The sequence below is a fragment of the Daldinia caldariorum genome (genome assembly GCF_022478825.1).
Source record: "Daldinia caldariorum strain CBS 122874 unplaced genomic scaffold F4812scaffold_3, whole genome shotgun sequence".
In the NCBI taxonomy this organism is placed as follows: domain Eukaryota; kingdom Fungi; phylum Ascomycota; class Sordariomycetes; order Xylariales; family Hypoxylaceae; genus Daldinia; species Daldinia caldariorum.
The window spans coordinates 42,478-69,104 of NW_025953039.1; the positions used below are offsets into that span (position 1 = coordinate 42,478).

The following is a 26,627-nucleotide window of genomic DNA, read 5'->3' on the forward strand; positions in this document are numbered from 1 at the left end:
TACATACAGTTTACACTTCGAGCTTACCTCTCTCAGCCTTCTTTTCCGCCTCGCCCAATTTATCATTACCCAAAAAAATCGTACACGATCCGTTGATAAGCACACGCGCCATCGTTGCACCGTCCGATTATACATTCAACCAAGACATCAACAGAAGATATCTAATACCGACTTACTCCCAAACACGTCAAGATGACTGGTCGTGGTGGCGGTGGAGGGCGCAAGATCTTGCTCCCCCCCATCAATTTCATTTTCAAGCTCCTCCAAACACACGCGACCGTTAAGATCTGGTTATACGAACAATTGTCAATCAGGATCGAGGGGAAAATTAGGGTAAGTCACCGGCTGTTTCTCTTACTCTCTGTTGTCTATTGGCTTGTGCTAATATAATACCCTTGTCCCTAGGGATTCGACGAATTTATGAATCTCGTTATTGATGACGCGGTTGAGGTAAAGCAAATCACGAAGACGAACCCAGAAGAGAAGCGCAGACCCTTAGGTATGAACATTACACCGAAACAGGCGTTATCCTTTATAATTGACGGTTTTATAGGTCAAATTTTGCTGAAAGGCGACAATGTATGCTTGATTCAAGAAGCCGTATGAGACGTTAAGATATGATCTTAGTTGGAAGGTAAATTTATTGGGGGTTTGCTTTTACACATGTTCCCCCGAGGATATCATTGCTGATAATAATGGACACCCGAAGTTGGTCGAGGTATACTCATTTTAGTTTGCATCGCCGTTATTCGCAGACTCTTTGATTTGGCCGTCTCCGAGAAACAGGCCATCTATTGGTTGATCATGGGGTCCAACTGGGACAGATTCTCCTGAAGACGGGGAGAGGAGCTGTTCCTTCAAAGCTAGAGCATATAGCAATACAGCTGGTCGGCCATTTCGTGTCTCCTCTTCATGTGAAGCAGCCAATGCATATCGATGGAGGAAATAATCGTAGAAGCCTTTGCCATGCCCTAGCCTTCGGATAGCCTTAGACTCTGGATCGACATCGAAGGCAACACCGGGCATAAGGATTAAGTCTAGCAAGACGTCCGTAGATCTTTCTCCGTCGAGTTCACCCACGCTTCGCTTTCTTTCGTGTACCGTAGAGGCGTCAACACTGGGGATGCCCCACTTGTCTCTTTTTAGAGACTCGTAGTCCTCGACGTCTTTTAGACTTACCATATCCATAAGTCTCGTCGGGCCATCACTTGGTTGCAAGCCGGATTTGTGTAAGTACGGCACGAACACCTGCTTGCCCGAAGACAAGGCATGTCTGACAATATAATCTGTTTGGATTTCCCCACCGGGCATAGACAGGTAGACCGCTACCCTCTTTGCATCAACGTACGGCTTGAACTTGCATAGTGAATCAAAGACTTTGTTGCCTGTGTGGAAGGTTAAATACCGATGAGTCTTTATATGCATAATGCTGTATTTTATAAAGTAGCTAACTTACTTTGAGATAAGATGGTTTCTTGTGAAAGGTTTGCGAGCCGCTGCTTCATTAACGAGCGAAGCTGTGACTTGGCAGCACTCAAAGCAGCAGAATTCATCTCTGGCTCCTGCGACATACTCTCCAAAACTATTGCAACCGAGTACTATGTATTATAAGATCCCCGCTATAAGTTGTGAAAGTTACACCTGTCTTGGGACCAATAGGTGTTCCGTTATGTGGTGAGGTGCATACCTAATGCTAGGTACCTAAGGTAAGCTTCCGAGAATCTACCTTCTTCAGTCATGTACACTACTACCGAGATCTCATTAGTACCTACATGTAGATGTGACCGAAGATCGGAACTAGTGTTGACCGGGCCCCACTACCTAACCTAACGAATTAGGGCCTACAGCAAAATGAATCTGTTTTCCAGGGTTATCTTGTCTACTTGAAATATTACTATGTATGCCCAATGTTACATTCAAGTTAGGTATTTGATTTATCGACATTATCAGCAACTTATGCTCGTGAGTACCTAAGGTAAAATAATGGTTGCATTAACAGATTACTTAAGACTACCTACCTTAGGTAGGTACCTAGTGTAATGCAGGTAGGGATTATATACTGAGGTCATGGACGCCACCCCGAGCTGCGCTCTCCTCTCTGTACAGTATTATCTTTTTAATCTAATCAATCAAATCTCTTGATCGTACAACCCGTGTGATCAACCGAATTCAACAGGGGAAATCCCACTTAAGCGAAGGTTAATTAGTGGTTGAAAGAGTCTTCCTTGCCTGCCCGCTATGACCTATCCTATCCGCTTTGCATAACATATCGGGCGAGCTGCAGAGTGCTGGATGCTGCTATGCTACTATTGCATTATTACATGTAGTACAGGGAGGTAGCTAGCATGCTTTGGCCCTGTCCGCCTTGTAAACCCCCTGTACATAGTAGTAAACCCTTCCCGCTTTGGATGTTACGGTCGCGCCTTTTTTTTGTTCTCTTTTCTGCTGCTGTGGCACCAATCTTAAAACAGCTTTCCATATACGATGGCTGGACCTCACCTCCGCCAAACTTCAATTGGTAAATCGAAAGAAAGGTATGCAAGGTACTACAGACCAGTAATTCAGATGTGCCATTACTCATATTTATACGTGCATAGTTATATCGTATATACATAGTACACATAGGGAAAGCTCGGGTAAGGTTTTACCTCCACTCTTTCCCGTTCATCCTCGACCTCGAATAAAGTCTCAAACCCACTTTATTCTTTTTAGTCCTACCTATACCTATGCAAAATAGGGCAAGCTGGGCAAGTTACACCGGTGATATACTTTAACTAGTTTAGCACTGTCTGGATACTACCTAACCTAGAGGTACCTAATGTAAGCTTAATGCAAAATCCAGCTTCCCTCTTTCCGCGCGTGGGATGATATGACCAATATGACATTTCGCATTTTGCAACTACGTAACGAAAGCAGGGAAAGCAGGGATAATAAATCGCTTATGCCTCTAGACCCCGATAATGTCCATGATATCCACAATGTCCACCATAGTCACCATTCACAGTCCTTCCCATTACGACCCATAAACATCAATACTTCTACTGGTCGCTCCGCTTTACCCGTTGATGTCTCAAACCCCACGTCGCCAACCTCTCCTCATGGTACAAATAGTGCTGCCTTCTTATCAAGTTCGACAGAAACTTCTCCTATTAGAAGTCCTCGATCCCCCTCCAGCACGAGCCATGACTCCGAACCTATCCGACTCCACCCCAGCTCTAGTCGTGGATCAAGGATCATGTCGAAAGCTCCCCTCTTGATCCGTTCCTCACCCGGCTTTGGTACGGGTTCTTATGGAGCTGCCCCTATTCATCCCGAAGTCAGGGATTCCGACAGCGACGGTGAAGATCCGGAGCTACCCAGGAGACGAAGCAACTCAGAAAGTTATTGTTCCGGACCGCGGCATTCTACCGATGCCTACCGCTCGACAGGTTTCCATGGGAGGACATCGTCTCTAAGCCGCCGTAGAAGAAAGAGCCAGCCTGAAGAGATTGGAGGGTCAACGGTGGTCGGTGGTCTCGAGGGTCGATTTGGTGTTAGTGATACGGCTGTAACGAACGGTATAGCTCCAGATGCCAAGTCAGATAGCTCCACCGTAGACAACGAAGACGGTTCTGACGATGCGAACGAAGGAGACGATATAGACCCTCCTGACAATTCACCTTATGCTCAAGTCCGCGCCTCAGTTTCACCTACCGATAATACATCCCTATCTATAAATACTCCTCGCATGTGGACATTATCCACATTATTCTCTATACTTGGTTCTTCTACAAACCTCTTCTTTTCCTTGAGATACCCTAGCGTTGCAATTACACCCGTTATAGCGTTGCTTCTTGTTCATCCACTTGGTCTTTTATGGGACTACGTTTTGAAACGATCAGACGATCCGCCGGAAGAGTTTGAGGCTGGCGTACGGATATCTGGCCTGACCTCAAATGGAGGCAGTCAAGCACCAGAAACCCATAAGGAGAGAACCCGCGCTGGGCGCCTTCGCTTATGGCTTGCCCAGGGGACTTGGAATGAAAAGGAACATAGTTGCGTCTATGTGAGCAGCAATGTCTCCTTTGGGTTTGCATTTGCGACAGACGTTATCGTTGAGCAAACTCAATTTTATAAACAGGATGTAGGCATCGTTTACCAACTACTGCTTACCCTATCGACCCAGATTCTAGGCTATACATTCGCAGGCCTAGCGAGACGATTCTTGGTACGTCCGGCTGGAATGATCTGGCCTGGTACGTTAATGTCTGCTGCAATGTTCACCACGTTACATAAAGAAGAGAACAAGCCCGCAAACGGATGGACTGTAAGTAGGTGGAAATTCTTCTTCACCGTCTGGATAGCCGGGTTTATCTTCTACTTCCTTCCCGGGCTACTGATGCCGGCACTCAGTTATTTCAACGTGATTACGTGGTTTGCCCCAGACAACGTTGTAGTGGCGAACCTATTTGGAGTCGTTTCCGGCTTGGGCCTGTTTCCGCTCACCTTTGACTGGGCACAGATTGCATACATCGGGTCGCCTCTTCTAACGCCCTTCTGGGCCGCTATGAATGTCATCGGCGGTTTGGTAATAGTAATGTGGGTTATTGCTCCAATTGCGTATTATTGCAATCTATTCTACTCGTCTTATATGCCGATTCTCTCAGCGTCGGTCTTTGATAATACTGGAAAGATATACGATGTCAGCAGGATCTTAACCAAAGATTTTTACTTTGATAGAGAAGCCTACTCAAACTATAGTCGAGTATTCTTACCAATCACCTATGTCCTTAGTTATGGACTTCAGTTTGCCGGGCTCGCATCGCTCTTGACGCATACGGCTTGCTGGCACGGCAAAGATATTTATGTACAATGGAAGCGTTCTTTGCAAGAAGTAGGAGATGAAAGTAAACCAGCGTACCAACCGCTTGAGCGCGATATCAACGAGGGTGCTACTAATGAAGATCAGCCTAGCACCACCAGGACCAGCTCCACGTTCGATGATATTTTGAGTCACGAAGACGTTCATAATCGCCTTATGAGGAGATATAAGGATGCTCCGATAACGTGGTATTTGCTGACGTTCGTATCGATGACAGCGATAGGTATCTTCATCGTCGAATAGTGAGTCTTCTTCTTCATCCTCGGTATCAGGACTCGCCGCTAACATCTAGATAGCTATCCGATTCATTTGCCATGGTATGGGCTTCTGCTCGCTCTCGGAATATGTGCGGTCTTGTTTATACCGATCGGCATTGTTATGGCCGTAACGAATCAACATAGCAGCATATATCTAATCTGTCAGCTCATATGCGGTGTCATTTTCCCCGGCAGGCCCGTTGCTAACATGGTCTTTGTGACCTATGGCTATATTTCGTCTGCCCAGGGTATTAAATTCGCAGCAGATTTGAAACTGGGACACTACATGAAGATCCCACCGAGACTTTTATTCTCGGTACAGATGGTCGCGACAATTGTCTCGTCAATCACGCAAATCCTAGTCCTAAACTGGATGTTTCGTAACGTACCAGGGATTTGTACACCTTCAGCCATCAACGGCTTTACTTGTCCGATCGCTCGTGTCCACTTCAACGGGTCTATCCTATGGGGCGTTGTCGGGCCAGCCGAGTTCTTCGGACCTACTGCAACTTACCGCCCTCTGGTGTGGTGCTTTCTTATCGGAGCCATCGCCCCGATCCCGCTGTGGTTATACGGGCGCAATAAAAAGTCGAGCATCGTCCGAAAGATCAACTTGCCCGTCCTCTTCGGGTCTCTCAGCTGGATCCCGCCGGCGACCGGTCTCAACTTCTCGGTCTGGGCCGTGGTATGCTACATATTCAACTACCTGATCAAGAATAGGGCGTCGGCGTGGTGGGCCAAATACACCATGACCCTCAGCGCGGCGCTGGACTCGGGCCTGGCGTTCGGCATCGTGATCGTCTTCTTCGGATTCATATATCCGGGCTGGATGGAAGGGTTCAGGTGGTGGGGGACGGACGTCTATAAGCAGGGCTGCGACTGGCAGGCTTGCTCGTATAATACGGTGCCTAACGGTAGTCATTTCGGTCCAGATAAATGGTAGATTACGATGTGATGTAGATTCCAATCATTGCGCAAGACATGAGTATATGTATGAATGGATTAGGTTAGGTAGGTTAAGGTACCTATGGATGGGTGGATGGATGGGATTGGCATAGGCATAGGCATAGGCATCTATGTGCCACATAGAAATCTAAAGCTCGCTTCAGAGTACCTAGAAGCTAGAATAAGAAGACCAGATTCGAACACCATAATATTTTTCTCGTGATAATTATATTTATTGCAAGGAGACGAGAACGAAAGATGAAAGTTACTCAAAGAGCTATTTAATGCCTACCTACCTCCTAAGAGTATATTTATTGATTTTGCACCTCTACAAAACCTCCCCTGGTGTTATTCAAAAGCTCAATTATATCACATTTATTCATCATAAGTGCAGATAAATCTAGACTTGACGAGACTTAAAGGGGGCTTATAATTCAAGCTATCCCATACACATTACATAGTTGTGCCCTTACCCCTTAACGGGCGAGCAAAAACTAAACCTTTGCTACTTACATTAGGTAGGTCTAGGTAGGTACACAAGTGATAATTCCAAATAATGAGACGCCTCCGTGCAACCTTGAAGTCATTATCGCGTCTCCAGAAAAAAAAAGACTTATTTCGACCTGAATAGCATAAGGCTAACATATGGTATCAGTAACATTCCATCAATCGGGCATTAAAATCCCCCTTTCAATAAAATAATATGCTTCTTCTCAGAATAGCAAAACTAGAGCTATTTGGGTTCCTCAAAAAATCTTATGAATCCGATATAAACCGACTTCACTTCTTTGGCTCGATCACCTTGGAGGCTCTGGCGCCGGGCGCCTTGCCGCTAGTTGGGGCGGCGGTATAAGAAGCCGGGATGTTGTTTTGGACAGTCTGTCGGGCGTCGCGGAACATGTCGAAGCAGCCAGCGAGTACGGCATTGATGTCATGATCGGCAGGTACGAGAGCCGTGTCGACGATAGACTTTATGTGCTCCTCGAGCTTGTAGAACTCGTTCCTGTCCGAGCGGTACCGGGCTGGCAGGCCGCTGTTGTGTAGCAAAGCGAGAATGCCACCTACACAGGTGTTGATCGCGGCGATAGTAGTCTGTTTATAGGAGATGTATTTATCAGTCTTGTGAAGCCCCCTTGTTGAAAAGGGGCTGTCTATTTGGTGGGGAAACTGTATTCATTCACTTGTGTCATGACGGCTATGGCGGCGTCACTGAGGCGGTACCTAAACTTACAATTGGCGTCCCATTCTTCGCCGAGGACACTGACCCGAGGGCAGTCAAGACAGCACCCATTGCAATCTGGAGAAGCATCAAGAGCCAGCTGACGATATCCACGAAATGGAACATGTACGTGAACTTGGCCTTCTCGCTGAGTACGTCTTGGTACAAGCCGTCTCTGAATCCCTTTGGCGGCCACAAGGCACTGGTTGGACGGATGACTTCTTCGCTCTCGTCGTCCTTGAACACGCCAACGCCTCGGCAAAACTGAACCCACTCGACGTGCGTAAGTAGACGGTAGGTATCCTTTCCATAGTCCTTAGGTTTTGGAGGAATACTACCGCTGTTACCATTGTTGTTTGGCTTGGGAGAAGGGGGTGCAGAAGGCGGCTGAGAGGCCATTGCCGCGTCGAGGTTAAGACGTGGGATATGGGAACGATGAGGGTTGGTGTCCTTGGACGGGTAGATTGTGGACGCCATTTTCAGAGCGTACCTAAGGTAGATGAGATGAAGCAGGTTTGTAGGGAAGATGGGATGTAAATAAGAGATCCTAGAATTAGGTAGGATGCTTCAAGGGGGAATGCCATTTCCAGCTAGGATCTTTCTTGTCAAGCAAATTCCAAATTCTCTCAAGTCACGACTGCCGGGCGTATGGTTGTCTTAGGAGGCAGCTTCAAACGATGCTCAATGGTCTTCGGAGAGGCGCTATTAGGTTTTCTTCACTGGTAAGTGCTGGACACCCAGTAACTTATTTCCAGTGTCCTCGATATGTAAATGGTCTATAGAAATCTAATAATGATATTTGGAAATACTGGTAGGGGTGACCGTACCATACATAACGACTGCTCTAAAATCGAGGAATAAGGTAAGAAAGGCAACGAGCTCTCCCTGAGTCCCTTACCTGCCTATATGTATGATGGTGAGTTTGAGAATGATAAGAACGTACCTATTGTAACCTACCTACCTAGACCTAGACCTAATTTAACAGAAACGACAAGGCTCTTTCTCTTGAAGGTCCTCTTATACATTGCCGTTTCCCTTTTTGCACGAATAACCGTTTCAAAGTCTCGCCTACCTAAGTCATACCTGTATAGCCTTTCAAAGGAAGGAGTGCTGCCTGTATAATACCTTAGATAGTAGGTACTTCTATTAGGTTAAGTAGGAGGTACCTAGCTATACTACTATAGCCTATGATAGCTCCTTTGACCGCCCGGCAGAACACCTAAACGCCCCTCCAAGGCCCCACCCTCGTTAGAAAAAAAGATGGCGAGATGTAATTGAAGTTTATTTGTCGTAACTTATTAGACGCGCGCAACCTCAATACCTCCCATAATTCAATTGCATGCTCCTATCACTCTCCATAGCGCCCTCCCGATTAACGCTTCGGCATGTAACCCGATTTCTACGCACACCATATCTTTTTCGAACTGCTGCGCGAACCATGGCGTCGGAAACTAAGAACGGCTCTGCAATTGCGACAACCGATATTCCGATCATCACGAAGGACGGGCAAGAGTTTACAGAAGTCAAAGAGGGATTGGCTCGCATTCTAGTTCCCTTTTCTGCAAAAGATATCGCGGATAAGAAATCCAATATCGAGGAACAGCAAAAAGTTTTCTATAACCCCATCCAGCAGTTCAATCGCGACTTGACAGTTCTCGCGATCAAAGCGTATGCAGAGGATGTCTTTGCTAAGAGGCGGGTTGGGAATGCCGAAAGGGTAGCCAAGAGGAAACGTGAGAAGACTGATACTGATGGTCGCAACTCGAAGAAGGAAAAAGTAACAGAAAATGCAGACGGCGCTACGTCTACAGCTGACGATGCGATTAAGAATAATGGAGTTCAGCCAGACGACGCAGATGTAACCCTTCCAGATGCCGACCTGCCTGCCGAAAACTCACAGTCAGCCCAAGACCAAGAAACAAAACCTACTGAAGTAAGAAATAACCAACCCACCCCTAAATTCACCATTCTCGATGCTCTTTCGGCTACAGGGCTTCGAGCTCTGCGATATGCCCAGGAGTTACCATTTGTCACATCAGTCACTGCAAATGACCTTAGTCCATCTGCTGTCAAAGCGATCAAACAAAATGCCGAGCACAATGGTGTCGAATCCAAAGTGAACGCGACATCGGGCGATGCCAGAGCGCATATGTACTCTTTACTCACTCATGAACTGGCGGAAGAAAAGGGGAAAAACAAGAAGGGCGGTAATAAGCCAAACAAACCAAATAGCAAGTATAATGTGATCGACCTAGACCCGTACGGAACCGCTGCACCCTTTTTTGACGCGGCAGTTAACGCCGTACGAGATGACGGCGGTTTGCTATGTGTTACATGCACAGATTCGGGTGTCTTTGCGTCAAATGGATATCCCGAGAAGACATTTGCTCTTTACGGTGGTACCCCTGTGAAAGGATGGCATTCTCATGAAGCCGGGCTGCGCCTTATAATACACGGCCTTGCTTCAACAGCGGCGAGGTATGGATTGGCCATTGAGCCCCTCCTAAGTCTATCAATCGATTATTATGTCCGAATTTTCGTCAAGGTTAGGAAATCGCCGGCGGAAGTCAAGTTCCTTGCGGGGAAGACTATGATTGTGTATAGCTGTGACCAAGGGTGCGGCGCCTGGGAAACGCAATTCCTGGCGCGCAACAGGAAGACACCCAATGCGTCTGGAAAAGGCGTTTTTTATAAGCACGGACTTGCTATGGCGCCAACTGTTGATCAACTCTGCAAAGAATGCGGCTCGAAGATGCACCTTAGCGGTCCAATGTACGGTGGGCCACTACACTCTCCAGATTTCATCAAGAAAATCCTGGATGACCTACCCAATGCCCCTGACGAGATCTATGGTACAAAGCCACGGATAGAAGGAATGCTACAAACGGCCCTGGAAGAGTTTCTCACACCACCGGAAGATAGGATGGAAAGTCACAGAGAGGACGAATTCGCTGCGATAGAACATTATCCGTTCTATTTTCACCCTGCCAAGCTAGCGGGCACTTTGCACTGCATGTCTCCCGACGAGGATAGTTTCAGGGGCGCTTTGCGGTCCTTAGGCTACGAAGTTACTCGTAGCCATTGTAAAGGCGGTAGTATTAAGACCAATGCGCCATGGTCGGTCATTTGGCATATCATGAGGGAGTGGGTTCGCGAAAAGGCGCCTGTGCGTGTCGATAGAATCAAGGAGAATACACCGGCGTATACCTTGCTCCGGTTAGGCAAGACGGATGAAGCTACGAAGGAAAATACGGGAAAGGATGCTGAGCGCGAAGCAATCGATCAGCTGAAGGTAGTTTTCGATCAAAAACTTGGGCGAGACGCGTCCAAGAAGAAAGGCCTTGTTAGATATCAGACAAATCCCAGAGAGCACTGGGGCCCGCAGAGCAGAGCAAAGGCTCATTAAAATGGTAAATGGTAGACGGTAAACGGTAGAATAGGGAGTGTAGAACAGTTTCAAAGCCCAATACTACGGCTGGTCTTAGACCGGCTAATGATACCCTTTTATTTCGCCCTTACTTATTTCACCCTTACTTTGTTCACAAGTATATGCAGCTGAGTAAAGGGAATACGTTGCGATCGAAGAAATAGGGGAGCATGAACCCCGCTATATTATAGAGCTAACCCGCTATAAAATTACCTCTAGGTACCCAGGACCTGTCATAGTGTCGGAATCAATCAAAAACGCTTAGTATAGAATTATGCAAGACGACTAATGCAGCACATCATTATGGAAGGCTTACTTATAGTATTGCTTTTATAAGAGAGCGCGTTCTTATTAATCTTTTCACTTTTTTCCAACAAATATTAACCCTCCGATTCGGGATACGATTTGGGATATAATATTCTTGTCATACGTAAGTGTGTGTCATTTACCTGCGGCGTAACATACGAAATATGGCTACCGGGCAACCCGAACAATACAACACCTTTGGTTCTATCAAGGCTGGGGAGATCATCTTTATAACACGACAGCCGGGGACACCAGGGGAACCGAACCTATTCAACGTATTCAGCCTTGGAGAAGAGACCGGAGACAAGGGCCCAACATTTGAACTATCCCAGTCGTCGGTAGCAGACGTGCCGCAGCCGTTCCTAGACGACTTCTTAATCGACGGTCTTCCGGATTATTTGAGGAGCAGTCCGTCGCGGCGCGTCCATGTGGTGGTGTCGACGGGTTCCGGGACGGGCCTTGCGCAGCGGTTTTATAGCACAGTCCTTCAGCGGCTTTTAGAGACTTGGGAGGAGGAGAAGAAGCACGATTCGGATCCGAGGACTGACTCGGCGGAAATATCGAAGCCGGAGAATTCGCATAATTTAGTCCTTACGAAGAGCGCTGATAGCGTGCGAGAATTCGCTCGCGAGACCAGCCGTGTTGGAGAAGGTGAAGACGGGGTGCAGCATACCGTGGTGCTCCTCAGCGGGGATGGGGGCGTTATCGAAATGCTCAATGGTCGAGTACCGGTAGAGGGGCACGAGTCAGAGGAGCGTCTGCCGTTAATTGCAATACTCCCGTTAGGCACTGGGAATGCGCTCTTTAACTCACTTCACAAGACCGCGGGCTCGGGAACAAAGTTCCCCACGCCGTCCAGTCTAGTCCAAGGCTTGCGCACTTTGTTCAAGGGTCGCGCTGCGGCGTTGCCTTCTTTTAAGGCGGAATTCTCGCCGGGCTCGCGCATTATAACTTATACCAGCCCGGAATCAGAGACCTCTGGCGACGCGGCAGAAATTGAAAGCCACGCCGACACCGTGTCTCACCTCTACGGGGCCATCGTTGCTAGCTACGGCTTCCACAGCCAATTGGTGTGGGAGAGCGACACGCCGGAGTACCGAAAGCACGGTGCTAAGCGCTTCGGTATGGTAGCGGAGCAACTCCTCAAGGAGAGCCACGCCTACAACGCCGCCGTTGAGCTTTCCGGAAAAGATGGTTCTCAGCTACAGAGGTTAGACCGGGACCGGCACGCGTACATCTTGGCCACGATGGTGTCCGACTTGGAGAAGACCTTCACCATCTCGCCTGCTAGCAGGCCCCTAGACGGTAAGCTAAGACTCGTTCATTTCGGCCCTGTCAGCGGAGCGAAGACTATGGAGATCATGACGCAGGCGTATAACGAAGGGAAGCACATCGGTATGAAGTGGACTGGAGAAGACGGTAAGGAGGAAGGAGTCGGATACGAAGAAGCCAAGGTGGTTAAGGTCACTACTTTAGAAGAGGACGCTAGATGGAGGAAGGTCTGTATCGATGGCACCATTGTAGAGCTACCGCGGGATGGTTCGATGATTGTTAAGACGGAAGATAGACCTCACTTGCGTGTTCTGGTGGATAGATCACTGGCTAGCTAGCTACCTACCTAAGGTAGGTACCTGTTAAGGGGTTCGCATCCATAAACACATTTATTGAATCTAAGCAAATATTAGATGGTCTTCAACGGATCCATCGCATCTAGCACCAGCTAGAGGCGCGCGTATGGTCCCGAATAGGTAGCATAGCAAATTAGCAATAAGACTGCCCGGGTACAGCGCAGCTACGCAGTACATACTCGCCGGCCTGAGTCATTATAGCTCTAAACCAGCCAATCAAGGAGCGCTTCCCCATGAAACAGAATGAATCATCCGCGCTACTGCAGCCAAGAGCGAATTCCGACGCCGTCGCATAGATCATACAAAGCACAATCGATGTACCGAAGGCTAGACTGGACCAGGTATGTAGATACCTAGTGAGGCTCAAAGGCATGAATTATATAGAGACAAAATGTAATATATCAACTGCGTCCCCCTTAGAGGGAGTGGAAAATCTAATTCAACTTGTCTATGGCGACCTAGACATTTTGATGTAGTACCTACCTCTTGCTGCAAATATGACTTCCATGGAAGCTGAGAGCGTTGCGACTATCGTGTGTACTTCGAAGCAAACACGCTTTAACATCGGAACTCTAAACTATCGCGAGGTAATAACCCTATCTGGTATTTTTCTCTTTATGTAAAAAAAAACTTCTAACATTAGGTACCTATATAATGATAGTTAGATATCGAAGGCCTAAATATAATCGTCAAGTCTGCACCTACGCCCGGCGCCAAAGGCAAGGCAAAGGCAAAGGCAAAGGGCGAGGGCACCGAGATCCTTAGCAATGCTAAGCTGAGGATCAAAGCTGGCCAGCGGTATGCGTTGATCGGAAGGAATGGCACTGGAAAATCAAGTAAGTCCCGTGTATTCTAGCGGAGGAGTCACAATCAGGGGTGGGAATATCGTGACTGATATAAGTTTTGACAGCGTTATTAAAAGCGATAGCGGAAAAACTCATACCAGGCATCCCAGAAGAGACGCGCATAACTATCTTGCAGCAGACCGGTGTTGAAGATGACAATGCTGACGAAGGGCCGGTCCCGGCTCCCAGTAAAGGTGAAGGTGAAGGTGATGGTCTTACTGTACTGGAGGAAGTTATTGAACGAGCGACGGCTAAACAGGAGGTGCAGAAAGAGATCAACAGTTCGTACTTCACCCTAGACTCATAAACCACGCAACTAATCAAGTCATAGTCTTATCAAACGGCGTCGACGGCGTCGATCCCTTCGGAGCCCTAAGGGCCTTCCGGAAAATCCATCACGAACGCCTGCAAAAGGAGTTATTCCTCAAGGATAAAGATGCCAGACTCCGCAGCGGCGCGAGAGGAATGCAAGCCAGGAAATCCCTAGTCGCTATGGAGAAGAAAGCCGCCGAGTTCCAGCGTGAGTACGAGCAGAAAGACGAGGATATTTCACCAGAAACGCTTGCGGACGAGACCAGCAGAGCCGCCGACATGCTTGCCGATCTCCAGCTGCAGGTTGAGCCGGAGAAACTGGCCGAAACCGAGTCGAAAGCAAAGAAGATCCTCGCAGGTCTCGGGTTCGCGGAACCTCGCATGGCGCAACGCGTTTCGAGCTTATCCGGCGGCTGGAAGATGCGGACGGCCCTAGTGGCGGCCCTGCTACAAGACACAGACATATTGATCCTCGACGAACCGACGAACTTCCTCGATCTCCTCGGGATAATCTGGTTGCAGCGGCACCTCGCAGCCCTCGCCGAGTCCTCCGCTCCACCCACCCTAATCCTCGTATCCCACGACCGGGACTTCATCTCCTCGGCATGCACGGACCTGCTCATCCTCAAGGACAAGGACCTAACGGCCTTCCACGGGGACCTACCAGCATACGAGTCTTCCCGCGCGGAGAAGAAAGCGCACCTGACGAAGATGAAGGAGGCGCAGGACAGGCAGAAGGAACACGTCCAGCAGACGATCCGGCGCAACATGCGCGAGGGCAAGGCCAGGGACGACCAGAACCGCATCCGCCAGGCCAAGTCCCGCCAGAAGAAGCTCGACAACCGGTGGGGGCTCGAGGTCGGCGCGCGCGGCGGCCGCTTCAAGCTCAACCGTGACCTCGCGGGGTACCACGCCGCGGCGCGCGCCGACGTCGAGGTGCCGCGGGACGAGAGGCGCGTCCGGCTCGCGCTGCCAGAGCCGGCGGAGCTGAGGTTCCCCGGGGCCCTGATTTCGCTGGAGAAGATGTCGTTCCGGTACGCGGGGGACGGCGCGGAAGGGAACGCGACGACGCCCCTCGTGCTGAAAGACGTGAGCCTGTCCGTGGGCATGGGAGACCGCGTCGGGATCCTCGGGCTCAACGGCAGCGGCAAATCCACGCTCGTCCAGCTCCTGGCGGGAGAAGCGAAAGCACCAAAGGGGGGAGCAGTGACGAAGCACCCCCGTCTAAAACTAGGCTACTACGCGCAGCACGCGGTCGACACGCTGCGGAAACTCGGCCAAGCGGACCCGGAACTCACAGCGCTCGGCCTGTTAATGAAAGAAGCTAGTGGTGAACGACAACATCAACAAGAAGAGCAGCAGCAACAGCAACAGGAAGAAAAAGGAGAGGGCGAGTTCAGAGCGCTCCTCGGCTCCCTCGGCCTGCCGGGCCGTCTGGCCTCCTCGGTGCCCCTGCGCGCGCTCTCGGGCGGGCAGCTGGTGCGGGCGGAGCTAGCGCGGATCATGGCGCGCGGGCGGCCGCAGTGCCTGGTGCTCGACGAGGTGACGACGCACCTGGACTACGAGACGGTGGCGGCGCTGCGGGAGGCGCTGAGGGGGTGGACGGGCGCGGTGGTGCTAGTTAGTCACGACCGGTGGTTTGTGAGGGGGGTGGTGGAGGGGATTACGGAGGATGGAGAAGATAGCGAGGAAGAAGGAGAGGGTGAAAGAGTAGGAGTAGGGGAGACGAGAGGGAGGAGGGTTGTGTATAGGTTGAAGGCGGGGGTTATGAGCGTGTTGGAAGGGGGGGTTGGGGAGTTTGAGAAGGGGGTTGAGAGGAGGGTGAGGAAGATGGAGAGTTTGTAGGCGGAGGGAGTTGGGGCTGAAAATTATGTGTATATCCCCCCTTTTTCTTCAGGGTTGAATATTCCAATTGCGTGTAATGAATACCTAGGAGGTAGCTTGTTGAATCTACCCAGCGGCAATGCTGGAGAATACTACGGTGGCGGAGTCTAATAAGCCTCGTAAGCACCGCCTGTAAGAAAGTCTTAGTCCGGCCTATATTGCCGTCTTACTCGCCCGTCCCTCCCAGACGTCGACTCCTTTGAGATCTTGGCGCTCCGTAAGATGAAATTCATTGACGCCCACCGTACCTATCCTTCCTAACTTCATTCCCCAAGAAGAGAATAATAAAATGAAAACGACAATATGTCTCATGGAATAGATCCCGATATTGAATGGCTTTTTGATCTTAACGGCAAACAAACGTACGACGATGCATTTCTCCCCTCAATTGATTTCGAACCCCCAAAGAGCTCCGATAACCCAATATTATGCGTTCGATGTCGCGCGGTTGGACATCAAGCTTCGGAATGTAGAACGGTGAAACATGATTTTACGCCTATGGAAACACTATATGTACTCGCGAGCACAGCGGATGATGCTCCCCTCTGCGATAGTTGCAGCCCCATATGGCCAGACCTCACGATTTTCATGGCTAAAAGAATGGAGTTTGGTAGTTACTTCAATCTCGGGTCTGCCATCCACAGAGTCCTTCGCAGTACTTGTCCTTTGTGCCGAATGGTTTTCGTATGTTTGGACGGGAGCACCATCCCTTCGACCGGTTTAGAGGATCTGGATATTTTTCTTTCCCCGCGGTGGGCCAGTGAAGCGCTGGGGTCGTTGTTGAGCTCATTTGACATGAAAGGATATCACGGGAGGTATTTGGCCGCAACCTTCGGGAAACTCAATAAGTACGGAACTATTGGGGTCTTGGAAGATCCAAAGAGCCCTGCCATGTGTCTGTCTGCCGGGGTTTCGGACGTGGACCTTCATATTAGACATTTGAATCCTATTAGGGTCGACATCGATATTGTTAAAGGCTGGATCGATGGCTGCGCCAAGCATCATGGTGCATCTTGCTCGCCCACCTGGGATGATAAGCAGCGTCAAATGCGGTTGCTTGATGTTCGTACTCGCAAGATTGTTCAATACCCGCAGGACGAAAGAGTAGCGTACGTTGCTCTAAGCTACGTCTGGGGATCGGTCGAGCAGGGGGGTATACCCTTGGATCTACCGTTTCGAATCCGCCCGGGACTATAGAAGATGCTATACATATCACAAAAGACCTCGGGATGGACTATCTTTGGGTAGATTCGATCTGCATCGATCAAGCTGACAAAGCTTACTTGGATCAGCAGATACAGCTTATGGATCTCATTTATCAGGGCGCAACGTTGACATTGGTTGCCCTCAAGGGTAACAATGCGAATTCTGGCCTTGCACGGGTGAGGCCAAGAGAAATGACTTATTCTAAAAGTAGTCAATGGTCATGCTCGATCGGAACTGTTAATTTAGTGACATTACCATCGATACTCGTAAAGAGTCTTGGAGAGGAAATCTCTGAGTCGATATGGGTTACCCGTGGTTGGACGCTGCAAGAGGCTTTGCTCTCTCCGCGCTGTCTATACTTTGCAGACAACCAAGCTTACTTCGAATGCAATGTCGCCCAAGCCTGCGAGTTAATTTTCAACTTGGCCTCGCGTCAGGAAAATCACGCGAGCGACGGGATGCTTAAAATGCCGCTTGGAATCGGAACCTCCAAATTGCTAATAGACACGTCCAACTTTGCACAGTTCATGAACCCTTTTGCGCGGACATCAGATCGGCAGGGTGCCGTTGGAGAATCAAACGTCTACTTTGGGTTGAGCCTATACTCAAAGCAAATCGAGGCGTATTCGCTAAGGTCGATCAGAGAAGACTCTGATGCGATTAACGCTATATCAGCAGTGTTAAATCGGCTCGAGGCTTCACACCTAACTTCTGGGTTTTATTGGGGAATACCGCGGCAGGAATTACTCAAAAGTCTAGTATGGCGACGGTGTAGTAGCCACACCGGGTTGGTAAGAAGGGCAGATTTCCCTTCATGGTCGTGGGCAGGCTGGAAAGGGCCTATTGATTTTGTTTCGTGCGAATTCAGCCAGCTTTTTTGTAACTTCTACGAGGGCGTAGAGTTAAACCGGACGCAAGAAGCTGAACACACGTCTTTCGGGTTCAACGCAAGTCATTATTGCCAATTAGAGCGTGTTGAAATCGCCGAAGTTGATATTCCGAGTTCTAAGGAGAAGGGCACGCTTCTAACGGTCCATGGAATGATATTTGAGCTTGATTTCAGTCAGCTATCCACTGGCGCCTTGTATTATTTCGACGGGGATGAGCCAGACTATTACAACTATACCCACTGTAACTACTACTCTGACGAGGATGAGGGTGCCTATTCGGACGACTATTGCTCCGAAGAATACGGTTCTAGCGAGTATGGTTCTGAGGAGGATGAATTTATGGAGGATGAATCTGAGGATGAATCTGGCGAGCCGGAGTCCGACGAGCAGGGAGAGGTAGAAGAGATTGATGGTAACAAATTCGACTGCTTGCTAATAGGACAGGTAGAAGAGGCTCGCTATTCCGACCAATTCTACTTTATAATCCTCGAGTGGGTAGAAGGGATCGCATATAGAAAGGGGCTGTTATTGGAGAGTTGTAGAGATTCACCTTGGGACAGGTTCGGGACACTGAATTTCCAGACGGCGCAATGTCCTAGAATACAACGTTTCCTCCTTGGTTGATTAAACGAAGGCTCTATTTATAGAGAGTGATCAATTATTTCGGTTGCCATGAAAGTATACCTTAGGTAGCTTTGAAAGCCTATTTTATGCAACTGTATTGTACTGGACGTTAGGACATTTTGAGTCCCTAGCAAATAACTATATTAAATTAGCAAAGTCATCTAGAATATCTTTAATTGGTTATAACAAACCTATCAGCGTTTTTCGACTTCGAAATGCGTATGGCACATTGTTTCCAACCAATCGAAGCTCCTTTGTTAACAGGAGCCGATGTGTTATAATGAAAGGGGTAGGTTAGGAGGTACATACGTAACTGTGGGGTAATAAATAGGTGCAATGCAGGTCCTCATAGGCAGTCTCCCATGACGCGCCTGCCACTTGTTGCCTGCAACGGATGAAATAATACATAAGTGTTTGCACATTTCACAAATAAATTATTATATATTTGGATTCATATTTAATACTCCAAAGGCTGCACCTGACTACCTTTACCTGACACGTTTCTTGGTAGGTACAGGACATTATATTCGAAATAGGCACGATCAGCTATATTATACCGTAATTGACCTGCAATAATGGAGAGAAAGACATGGGTCGTTTTAGGTATTTGGCTCTCTAGCATATTCGCTGCTTTTGAGGAGACAGATAATGTTCGCTAACACTTCACGATAGAAAATAATCCTGAGGTGATGAATCAGTTGGCCGCCAAACTCGGCTTATCAGAGGAACTATCATTCTACGATGTCTGGTCGCTTGACGAACCTGAGCTTATGTCACACATCCCCCGTCCCGCCCTGGCTTTACTAGTCATCTTACCCCTGACTCCTACCTGGAAAGCGGAACGCGAAACAGAGGACGCCGACAAGGAAGACTACCAAGGCCGCGGGCCTGGGGAGCCAGTAATCTGGTTTAAACAGACCATAGGCAATGCTTGTGGGTCCATCGGATTCCTGCACTGCGCCATCAACGGGCCGGCTGCGGAATACATCCGACCGGGTTCCGATCTCGACGAGATCCGCCGGCAGGCCATCCCCTTAGGCATGAAGGAACGGGCTGATCTGCTTTACAACAGCGTCCCGTTCGAGAAAGCCCATGAGCCGTGCGTTCAGCTGGGAGATACGGCTGCCCGAAACGAAGGGGCTCTAGGCCAGCATTTCGTGGCGTTCGTTAAGGCGGGTGGTAGGCTCTGGGAGCTAGAAGGGTCGAGGAAAGGTCCGATTGATAGGGGCGCGCTTGCGGACGGCGAGGACGTTCTCAGCTCAAAGGCACTTGATTTGGGGCTTAGGAGGGCTATACGCCTTGAGCAGCAGGCTGGAGGTGCGGATTTACGATTCAGCTGCATTGCTCTTTCTCGGAAAGCTTAAGAGATATGACGTGAAGTCTTCTTCTTGGTCTGCAATTTATGTACCACCTGTTTTACATTATGGCAATGAGAAACGTTAGTAGATGGTACGTCTTACATTTCGCTTGCTTGTTTGCCCTCTTTGAGAATGGAACTGAAGTTTAGGAAACCGTGATGAGTATGCCTTATTTTAGATGGTATCTCTCATGTATTAAGAGTGAACGGTCTAGGTATTGTATGAGCCCGTTTTCGTGGCTAATGACCCACGACGGGAGGCATCTGAAGTAATAGGAGTTAGTATTTACCTAAGAAACGCAAAGATAACTCGAGTTTACCCCCGTTACGCTAATCCGATTCGCTCCCCAAAGGGACATGAGTCCGAGAAGAAGAGTGCTATGAATTCTGCTTTATTAATCAGCAACTAGAATGGAAGAGGGGCTACACCGCTCATCCAATTGATTCCATATAGGCCTCCGGTTAGGAAGGAGTCAGGACACGTGGGATAAGCGGTCTAACCCGTGAGTGGAATAGCCATGGAGTCGGGATGTGGTCGCCGGGACTCGGCTGCGGCTCAAGCAAGAATGGCTGAAAAGGGGTAAGATCATCAATACCTGGTATATGTTACTCTCCATCTTGCATTCTCCAATGAATTTTTTCAAAGGGAGCTTCAGCTAAAATAATCGGTTGCATAGGAACTGGCCGGCAAGGCACATTTTGAATACAGGTAAGCGATAGATAAACCCAGGGGGTCTAGGCCGATCCGGCAGCTTTCATCAGGACTACGTAATTCCTATGTCATATGTCGCTTCCGATACCCCTTATTATAATGCGTAAGGTAGGTTACTCGAAGCAAAGAACAGGAAGATATTAATTGGGAAAGATGAGTACCTATTCAACGGTTATAGAACGGAAATTCAAAGGAAAGGAAGAGATTACCGAACTCGCTTTCCCATTTTTTTCAGTGGAGAAGTTCCCGACCTGTATACCGGGTTTGGTACCTAAGCTCTTCTGCTTACTCTATTTTAGCCCCACATACCCCGTTATCTCAGCACCTCTGTTCCAACTTCCAGGTACGTGTGCTCGGAATCGTTAGCGCAAAACACCCCTACCCTAACATTTTAATCCCGCTAACTAGTACCCGGCTAACCTATTAGCTAGCCCAGCCGGCCAGGTTATAGGGTGCATGTGTAAGGTAGATAGGTAACTTACCTACCTAGGTACCTAAGGTGCTGTGTTCCGTTTCACTTAGCATGGAAGTTACAGGTTAGAAGGTGCCTAAGGTCAGCATGTGATTTGTCGGTAAAACAACTCTCAATATCAATTTAGGGAAACCACTGGGAATTCATGGGTAAATCACTTTCCTTTCCTTTTCAGTTTCGCTACTGGACTTTTTCTATTCTAATCCTGACATGACCTCCTTTTTCTTTTTTCTTCCTTTCTTTCCTATTAATCTAACTAGGTTTTTTATTAAATCGCTCTTCCATTTTGGTATCCACTGCACAACTCAACTGCGTTGCGTTTGCATACAACTTAACAGTTGTGCTGTATCCTGTATCTTCATTTTTACTTGTGCCCTCCTTACATACGCAGCCCCAATCAGACTCTCAGTCACAGATCTACCCGGCCATCCAGCTAAAGCTATCTGGGGCTGACCCGTTCCTCGAGCGCAGGTTTGACAGGCATCAGGGGGTTTCCGTCTATGCCATCCCCATCTTGTGTCCTATAAACCAGTGACAAGATGCGGCATGACGTCGAGCTTAGCTCCTTTTTTTAACGATAGCCAAGCCTGGCGTCTACCATCAACACTTAACCCTTTTTGACATCCTTTTGCGATGGCTTCTGACCGGGCGTTGTCTGGTTCAACTCCTATGAGCTTGAGTACCAGCTATTGCATTCAGAACAAGCACAGAGGTTGGTATCATGTTCAACTCAAAAAGGCTGCACCCATATGAAGCCACGAACATGATGGAAAGGGTGCTGAGCCGCGACTGGCGACTCTGGCAAGTTGCAAGCGCAAAGTGCGGTTCCTACGCTTATTCCCATATTAGGCTGCACACGTGGTAGGTTGACGAGTGAGGTAGGTAGGTTACATATTCGCAATCACTAGGCGGCTTGAAGCATTGATATCCCCATAACTGGCTTGTAGCCTTCTTCAGCCCCTAGAGTTTTGTCCACTTTACTTTGGGTATGTTCATGGGGGTTTCTTCGCAAAGGTCCAGCCACACTCAATTATTTATTTCCCCGTCTCGAGCTAAGCATCGTGGCATCAACCACCATAAAAACCACCACACTACTCCAAAGACCCAGGCTATCTTTGTATGCGGCGGTCTAGAATGATGAGCTTCACTGGGTTTAACCATACCATGGATTGGTATTATACCCACCGAGTGGAAAGGGTATATACTTTCAATCAGGAGCGCCCGTTTAAAAAAACTAAAATCAAAAAAACAAATAGACGAGCCCTATATTCCCCCTTCTTTGGCGAGGCCAGCCAGCGGAGTCGGGCATTTCCTCCGTGAAAGCTGCCCTCCACAGTCATTCAAAATAATCTGTTTTTGCTTGCCTTAGCCCAAAAGTCTCCAAAAAATACAAATCTCAATTAGCTTTTGCTCTCGTGCCATCCTAGAGATCTTCTATTGCATAACACTCTTCGGTAGGGCAGGATTTATGACCCAGACCGGACTGTCGCAACAATCCTGGTCCATCTGGGGTTCTTAGATATCCGACTGCACACTCCCGCCGAGTACGCGTTGCGGTCCGGCCCGGCGACCGCCCCTTCAATCCCCCATACGGCAAATATACTACGCCTGACCTGCATCAACTCATCCTTTTTGGATTCGCGCTTCTTTTGAGGAATGGTCGTGTCCTCCAGGCACAACCGCAGCACCAAACTCGTATTATCTGTCATGTGCTCTGTCGATAGGAAGCTTTCTCGATCGACCTCAAGACCGAGGCTATTCTCCCGAATTTCACCAACCCACCTCCCGGCTCGCTTTCTGTTCGTAGAGGATGAATCCAGAGAGCACCTCGAATAACTCGAGCTCTGCCGGTCCAGCGACGCCCACCAACAGCCGAAAGGAGCGGGGTGCTATAGCTGCCCAGGTAACCTATCTTGTCTTCCTCTTCTTAACCAGTTATTAATAATAGGCCTAGGCTTGCGAGTCTTGCAGACAACGTAAACAAAGATGCAGTGAAGAGAGGCCGAAATGCGCTACCTGTCAGGTTAGTAACCCAACTCCCTTTCACATCTAGTTAGCCCCCCTCTGTGGACCTATCCCAGGAGAGCGGCATCGAGGTCGCACAGTTCTTGTCTCTTTCTTAACTACACTTTCAGTGACTCCTTGAACCTCAGCTTAGACTTACCGACTAACCCCGAAATGTGGAATAGCGAATGAATGTAAGAATGGTTCGTCTTGCTTGTGCCTGTTTTCTACTAACTTCATTAGCTGGAATGCAAATACCGAGAACCTCAACCAACCAAGTACGTAATATCCATGTGTAACTCATACAATGACCGGATGATTCGGCGGGGCCATGAACTGCATTGCGTTGGACAGATACGTGTCGGATATAACTAACGGACTTCAGGAAAGACAAGACTCTCGTTGAGATATTAGAGCGACTGAAGAGCCTTGAGGGAGGGTTGAGAAATCTTGACGGGAAAGTCGATAGCCTTAACGCTCGAGGTACACTCCCCCTATCTATTTATGGCCCAAGCCAGTCCAACCCTCCCCCTGCGTCTCTAGATCCCGGTCAACCCAGCCCGTGGCCTCCTACAAACGTTCACATCCAGTCCGCAGCCATTTCTACAGCCTCGCCTCGAGCTGTGCAATATGTCTCCGCCACTCATAGGATGTTATCGTGGCCTTTCCTGCAGCAAGTCCTTGAGAGCAAGGTCCAGAGCCTGGATTTAACGAGCCTGGAGAAAGATGGAGCCGCCATGTTATTGGGTCTACAAGGTCGAAACGTGTCTCTACCAACTAACATCTATGGATCACCCCATCTTGGTGGCGAGGGAGCATCCATGTCGCTTCAAGTTCCTTCTGGAAGCCAGGTTGAAGGGCTGCAGACGGCTGGGCTGAGCATAAACTGGGAAACAATGCAAAGACTTACCAAATCATATTTCGACACATTTAACTTGATATATCCGATCATGGACCGACAGGTCTTCTTATCCGAAGCATTACCCGCCATTGCAAGTCGTGGCTTCGATGAGAGTAGCTCTTCGACATTGACCTGTCTGGTATTCGCGCTTGGTGAAGTGGCCATCAGCGCTGTGCAGGGCGCTCCGCTCGCGGTAAGTTCGGTCTTGAAAGTCTTATCACCTCTAATTTTATTCAATTGCACCACATTAGAGCTGCCTTGTATTTTCTGGCGCGCCTGATAATAAAATGTTCTCCGTACAAGTTGAAGAGTCGCTAACTTGATAATCAGACACATAAAGGGCGTCCTAGTGGTCTTAGGGGAGGAACAGCGGATAGACCGCCAGGGTTGCTATTTTTCAACGAGGCTAGAAAGCGAATGGGTTTCAATCTGACTGAATGCAGTCTAGAAAATGTGCAGATTTTTGCATTAGCGGCGTGAGCATCTCCCACCTGAGCATATGATATATACATGGCAAAGACTTACAATTTCCAACATCCAGTATATATTACGGCACATGTTGTCACCACCTAGTAAGTAAGAGCATGCTAAATTAATTCTTACCCTTACTAATTGGTCTAGGAATTCTGGCGTATGTCGACCTCGGCGTCCCTAGCATGCCAGGCGTTGCTAACGAGGTATGCATTAGAAATCAACACACTGCCAGAGCAATGCTAACCTCGTTCCTAGCAATCCGGATGTATTAACAACCCACCGAGGGGATCTGGTTCGGAGGGCGTTTTGGCATTGCTCTATAATGGAAACGTGAGTTGCCATCCTACTTCGACTTATGTTAACCTTCTAAACTAAATGGCTATAGATGCCTGAACATGGAGCTGAATATTCCTCGGACCGGGTTAGACAAGCTAGAATCATTGGTAGGACTACCTGATTTCAGCGGCTCATTCTCCGAAGAAGATTATATTGGGAACCAGGCTTCCCACTTTCAGGAACATTTCGCTTCGCAAATCGTCCTTCGGCGGTTATCCGTAGAGTTCCACACTACGCTAACTAACGGTGAGTATATTTTAAACCCTCTACCTCATTTCCGCAAGTTATGCAGCAGCCATTGAGACGTTTTCGACATTCACTTCTTCAATCTTAGGATAAGTACCTAGGTAGCTAACTTGTTAAAGCTTTCGGCCCTACAAGTACACCCAACGAAGCGCCAATACCCCCAACAACGGTAATGATGAAGCAGATGGCTGAGCAGCTGGATCAATGGAGAGGACTGCTGCCAGTATACTTGCGCTGGGAGGAAGAGAACCCAGGGGCATTCTCAAACCCAGCTGAGGAGATGTATGGAGAGCATTCGATGTACCCGCCTCCCGTCCCCGAGCTTCATACAAACTTTATGTTTTCGGCAGACCTGGATATCCCTCCCGCGAGCTATCCTTACGCGGTAGATATACAGACCGCTAGCCTTAGGACAAGATATTACTACGTTAAATATCTGATCTATAGGCCATTTATTTTCAAAGCCCTTCACCACCCTGAGCAGGTGACACGGGACGACGCCGATGGTGTCGTGGAGTGTCTTAAAGCAATGCTAAAGTGGCCCATTACGATGTCGCCAACCTGCTTCCATAAGAGACTGGTCCCATGTCTCTTCTTCTGGTCGCAGAATCTCCTTGGCATCCTTATCATCTTACACCTAACACAACAGGTGCCCATCTTAATACGAATACGGGCGTCGTTGATGGGGACTAAATTCGACCAAGATGCGAACGAGACGGCCGGACTTTGTATTGACTGGATACGGGACCTCAAAGATACGGACGCGACTGCTCTATGGTGCTGGGAGATCCTAAAAGGCATCTACCCTCTAGAGGACGATACATGATAATGGAGTTTCTTTCCCGCCCTCGATACCCCCCCATTTAAGTACCATTCGTTTCTCTCCTTCTATCATAGGGTTGGATTCACATCATGGACCATGCGCGCGGGGTGGGGGGATTTTTGAGCGAAGCAAGAGAACGGAATTTCACTATTGCTGCTACTACTATTATCATGGGAAGGAATTATTTTTGTAGTCGTGTATCATCGAAAAAAAAAAAGAATTACCGGCGCTAGGAGCTTTTTCTTTACGGGATTCAAGAGAAAGTTCCCACAGAACAAGATTATTCGTGCGGGAGGGGGCATGATTTGTGATATCTCAGATGCATGGGCGGGCGAAGGATCAAGGGCCGTCTTGTTCACCTTTTTTTCCTTCATCCTCTTAAGCTTCTCTACCTCTCTACCAGGTAGGTAGGTTAGGTTACCCATTTTTTGAAGCATTTACAACAGTATACTTAACATATCTAGCGCGCTGGCTATGTCAATTGATTTTTATCGATGCTAAGTCTTCTCATTTACTTATTTATCGCCTCTTCCTCGAGTAGGTATGAATAGCCACGACGTGACATACTCTATTCATAGGGGGGATGCTGACTACCTAATACTTAGACTCCTATATATGGCGTGAAGTTAAGAATTTACTTCAAGTGCTTAAGTATATGCACTTGTTCAATTGCAGTCCATCTAGGTTGAGCTCCTGCTGTCAACTTTTGCTTGCATCCTTAGAATATGTAGCATGAGTATGGCCTAGCAAGTTCTTGGATTCCTACAAACGGGGGAGGTTGGCTCCTTTTGGGCTGGCATTGCACATGATATCATTGTCTAAGTCCTGCCTATAATAACTGATAGTTAGGTAATTTACCTTTATTTACATACATGCATTCCCACGAGACGGGGGAAAT

General features: G+C 48.4%; 10 protein-coding genes across 10 annotated transcripts; 8 read left to right on the plus strand and 2 right to left on the minus strand.

Annotated features, from left to right (window-relative positions):
- Positions 1-192: 192 nt before the first annotated feature.
- F4812DRAFT_456231 (small nuclear ribonucleoprotein E) lies at positions 193-606 on the plus strand (the record flags this gene model as incomplete). Its single annotated transcript, XM_047936951.1, has 3 exons — positions 193-333; positions 406-499; positions 554-606. 3 exons carry the CDS (start codon positions 193-195, stop codon positions 604-606), a joined length of 288 nt encoding a protein of 95 aa, XP_047792539.1.
- F4812DRAFT_416708 (5-formyltetrahydrofolate cyclo-ligase) lies at positions 312-1,709 on the minus strand. The gene is made up of 2 exons (XM_047933108.1): positions 1,457-1,709; positions 312-1,385 (listed from the first exon to the last, which is right to left on the minus strand). Exons 1-2 carry the CDS (start codon positions 1,569-1,571, stop codon positions 730-732), a joined length of 771 nt encoding a protein of 256 aa, XP_047792540.1. The 5' UTR covers positions 1,572-1,709; the 3' UTR covers positions 312-729.
- A 722-nt stretch (positions 1,710-2,431) lies between these two features.
- On the plus strand, positions 2,432-6,269 carry F4812DRAFT_416710 (OPT-domain-containing protein). Its single transcript, XM_047933109.1, has 3 exons — positions 2,432-2,534; positions 2,598-5,103; positions 5,158-6,269. The coding sequence occupies exons 2-3, from the start codon at positions 2,870-2,872 to the stop codon at positions 6,059-6,061; spliced, it is 3,138 nt and encodes a 1,045-aa protein (XP_047792541.1). The 5' UTR covers positions 2,432-2,534; positions 2,598-2,869; the 3' UTR covers positions 6,062-6,269.
- A 200-nt stretch (positions 6,270-6,469) lies between these two features.
- F4812DRAFT_257264 (uncharacterized protein) lies at positions 6,470-8,156 on the minus strand. The gene is made up of 2 exons (XM_047930770.1): positions 7,295-8,156; positions 6,470-7,155 (listed from the first exon to the last, which is right to left on the minus strand). The coding sequence occupies exons 1-2, from the start codon at positions 7,757-7,759 to the stop codon at positions 6,844-6,846; spliced, it is 777 nt and encodes a 258-aa protein (XP_047792542.1). The 5' UTR covers positions 7,760-8,156; the 3' UTR covers positions 6,470-6,843.
- Positions 8,157-8,554: 398 nt separating this feature from the next.
- On the plus strand, positions 8,555-10,800 carry F4812DRAFT_416713 (N2,N2-dimethylguanosine tRNA methyltransferase). The gene has a single exon (XM_047933110.1). The coding sequence runs from the start codon at positions 8,622-8,624 to the stop codon at positions 10,686-10,688; it is 2,067 nt and encodes a 688-aa protein (XP_047792543.1). The 5' UTR covers positions 8,555-8,621; the 3' UTR covers positions 10,689-10,800.
- A 134-nt stretch (positions 10,801-10,934) lies between these two features.
- Positions 10,935-13,325, plus strand: F4812DRAFT_416714 (ATP-NAD kinase-like domain-containing protein). Its single transcript, XM_047933111.1, has 2 exons — positions 10,935-13,220; positions 13,291-13,325. Exon 1 carries the CDS (start codon positions 11,180-11,182, stop codon positions 12,623-12,625), a length of 1,446 nt encoding a protein of 481 aa, XP_047792544.1. The 5' UTR covers positions 10,935-11,179; the 3' UTR covers positions 12,626-13,220; positions 13,291-13,325.
- On the plus strand, positions 13,141-15,645 carry F4812DRAFT_456237 (P-loop containing nucleoside triphosphate hydrolase protein; the record flags this gene model as incomplete). The annotated part of the gene is made up of 4 exons (XM_047936952.1): positions 13,141-13,230; positions 13,305-13,479; positions 13,554-13,769; positions 13,820-15,645. 4 exons carry the CDS (start codon positions 13,141-13,143, stop codon positions 15,643-15,645), a joined length of 2,307 nt encoding a protein of 768 aa, XP_047792545.1.
- Positions 15,646-15,741: 96 nt separating this feature from the next.
- On the plus strand, positions 15,742-18,404 carry F4812DRAFT_468907 (HET-domain-containing protein; the record flags this gene model as incomplete). The annotated part of the gene is made up of 9 exons (XM_047938824.1): positions 15,742-16,837; positions 16,882-17,097; positions 17,137-17,156; positions 17,187-17,471; positions 17,502-17,605; positions 17,645-17,664; positions 17,695-17,841; positions 17,881-17,921; positions 17,958-18,404. The coding sequence occupies exons 1-9, from the start codon at positions 15,988-15,990 to the stop codon at positions 18,402-18,404; spliced, it is 2,130 nt and encodes a 709-aa protein (XP_047792546.1). The 5' UTR covers positions 15,742-15,987.
- Positions 18,405-20,827: 2,423 nt separating this feature from the next.
- Positions 20,828-21,818, plus strand: F4812DRAFT_416726 (uncharacterized protein). Its single transcript, XM_047933112.1, has one exon. The coding sequence runs from the start codon at positions 21,156-21,158 to the stop codon at positions 21,396-21,398; it is 243 nt and encodes an 80-aa protein (XP_047792547.1). The 5' UTR covers positions 20,828-21,155; the 3' UTR covers positions 21,399-21,818.
- Positions 21,819-22,510: 692 nt separating this feature from the next.
- F4812DRAFT_257346 (uncharacterized protein) lies at positions 22,511-26,194 on the plus strand. Its single transcript, XM_047930771.1, has 11 exons — positions 22,511-22,848; positions 22,900-22,968; positions 23,135-23,143; positions 23,193-23,227; positions 23,335-24,043; positions 24,181-24,326; positions 24,392-24,422; positions 24,472-24,527; positions 24,580-24,654; positions 24,710-24,906; positions 25,026-26,194. The coding sequence occupies exons 1-11, from the start codon at positions 22,756-22,758 to the stop codon at positions 25,730-25,732; spliced, it is 2,127 nt and encodes a 708-aa protein (XP_047792548.1). The 5' UTR covers positions 22,511-22,755; the 3' UTR covers positions 25,733-26,194.
- Positions 26,195-26,627: the final 433 nt, after the last annotated feature.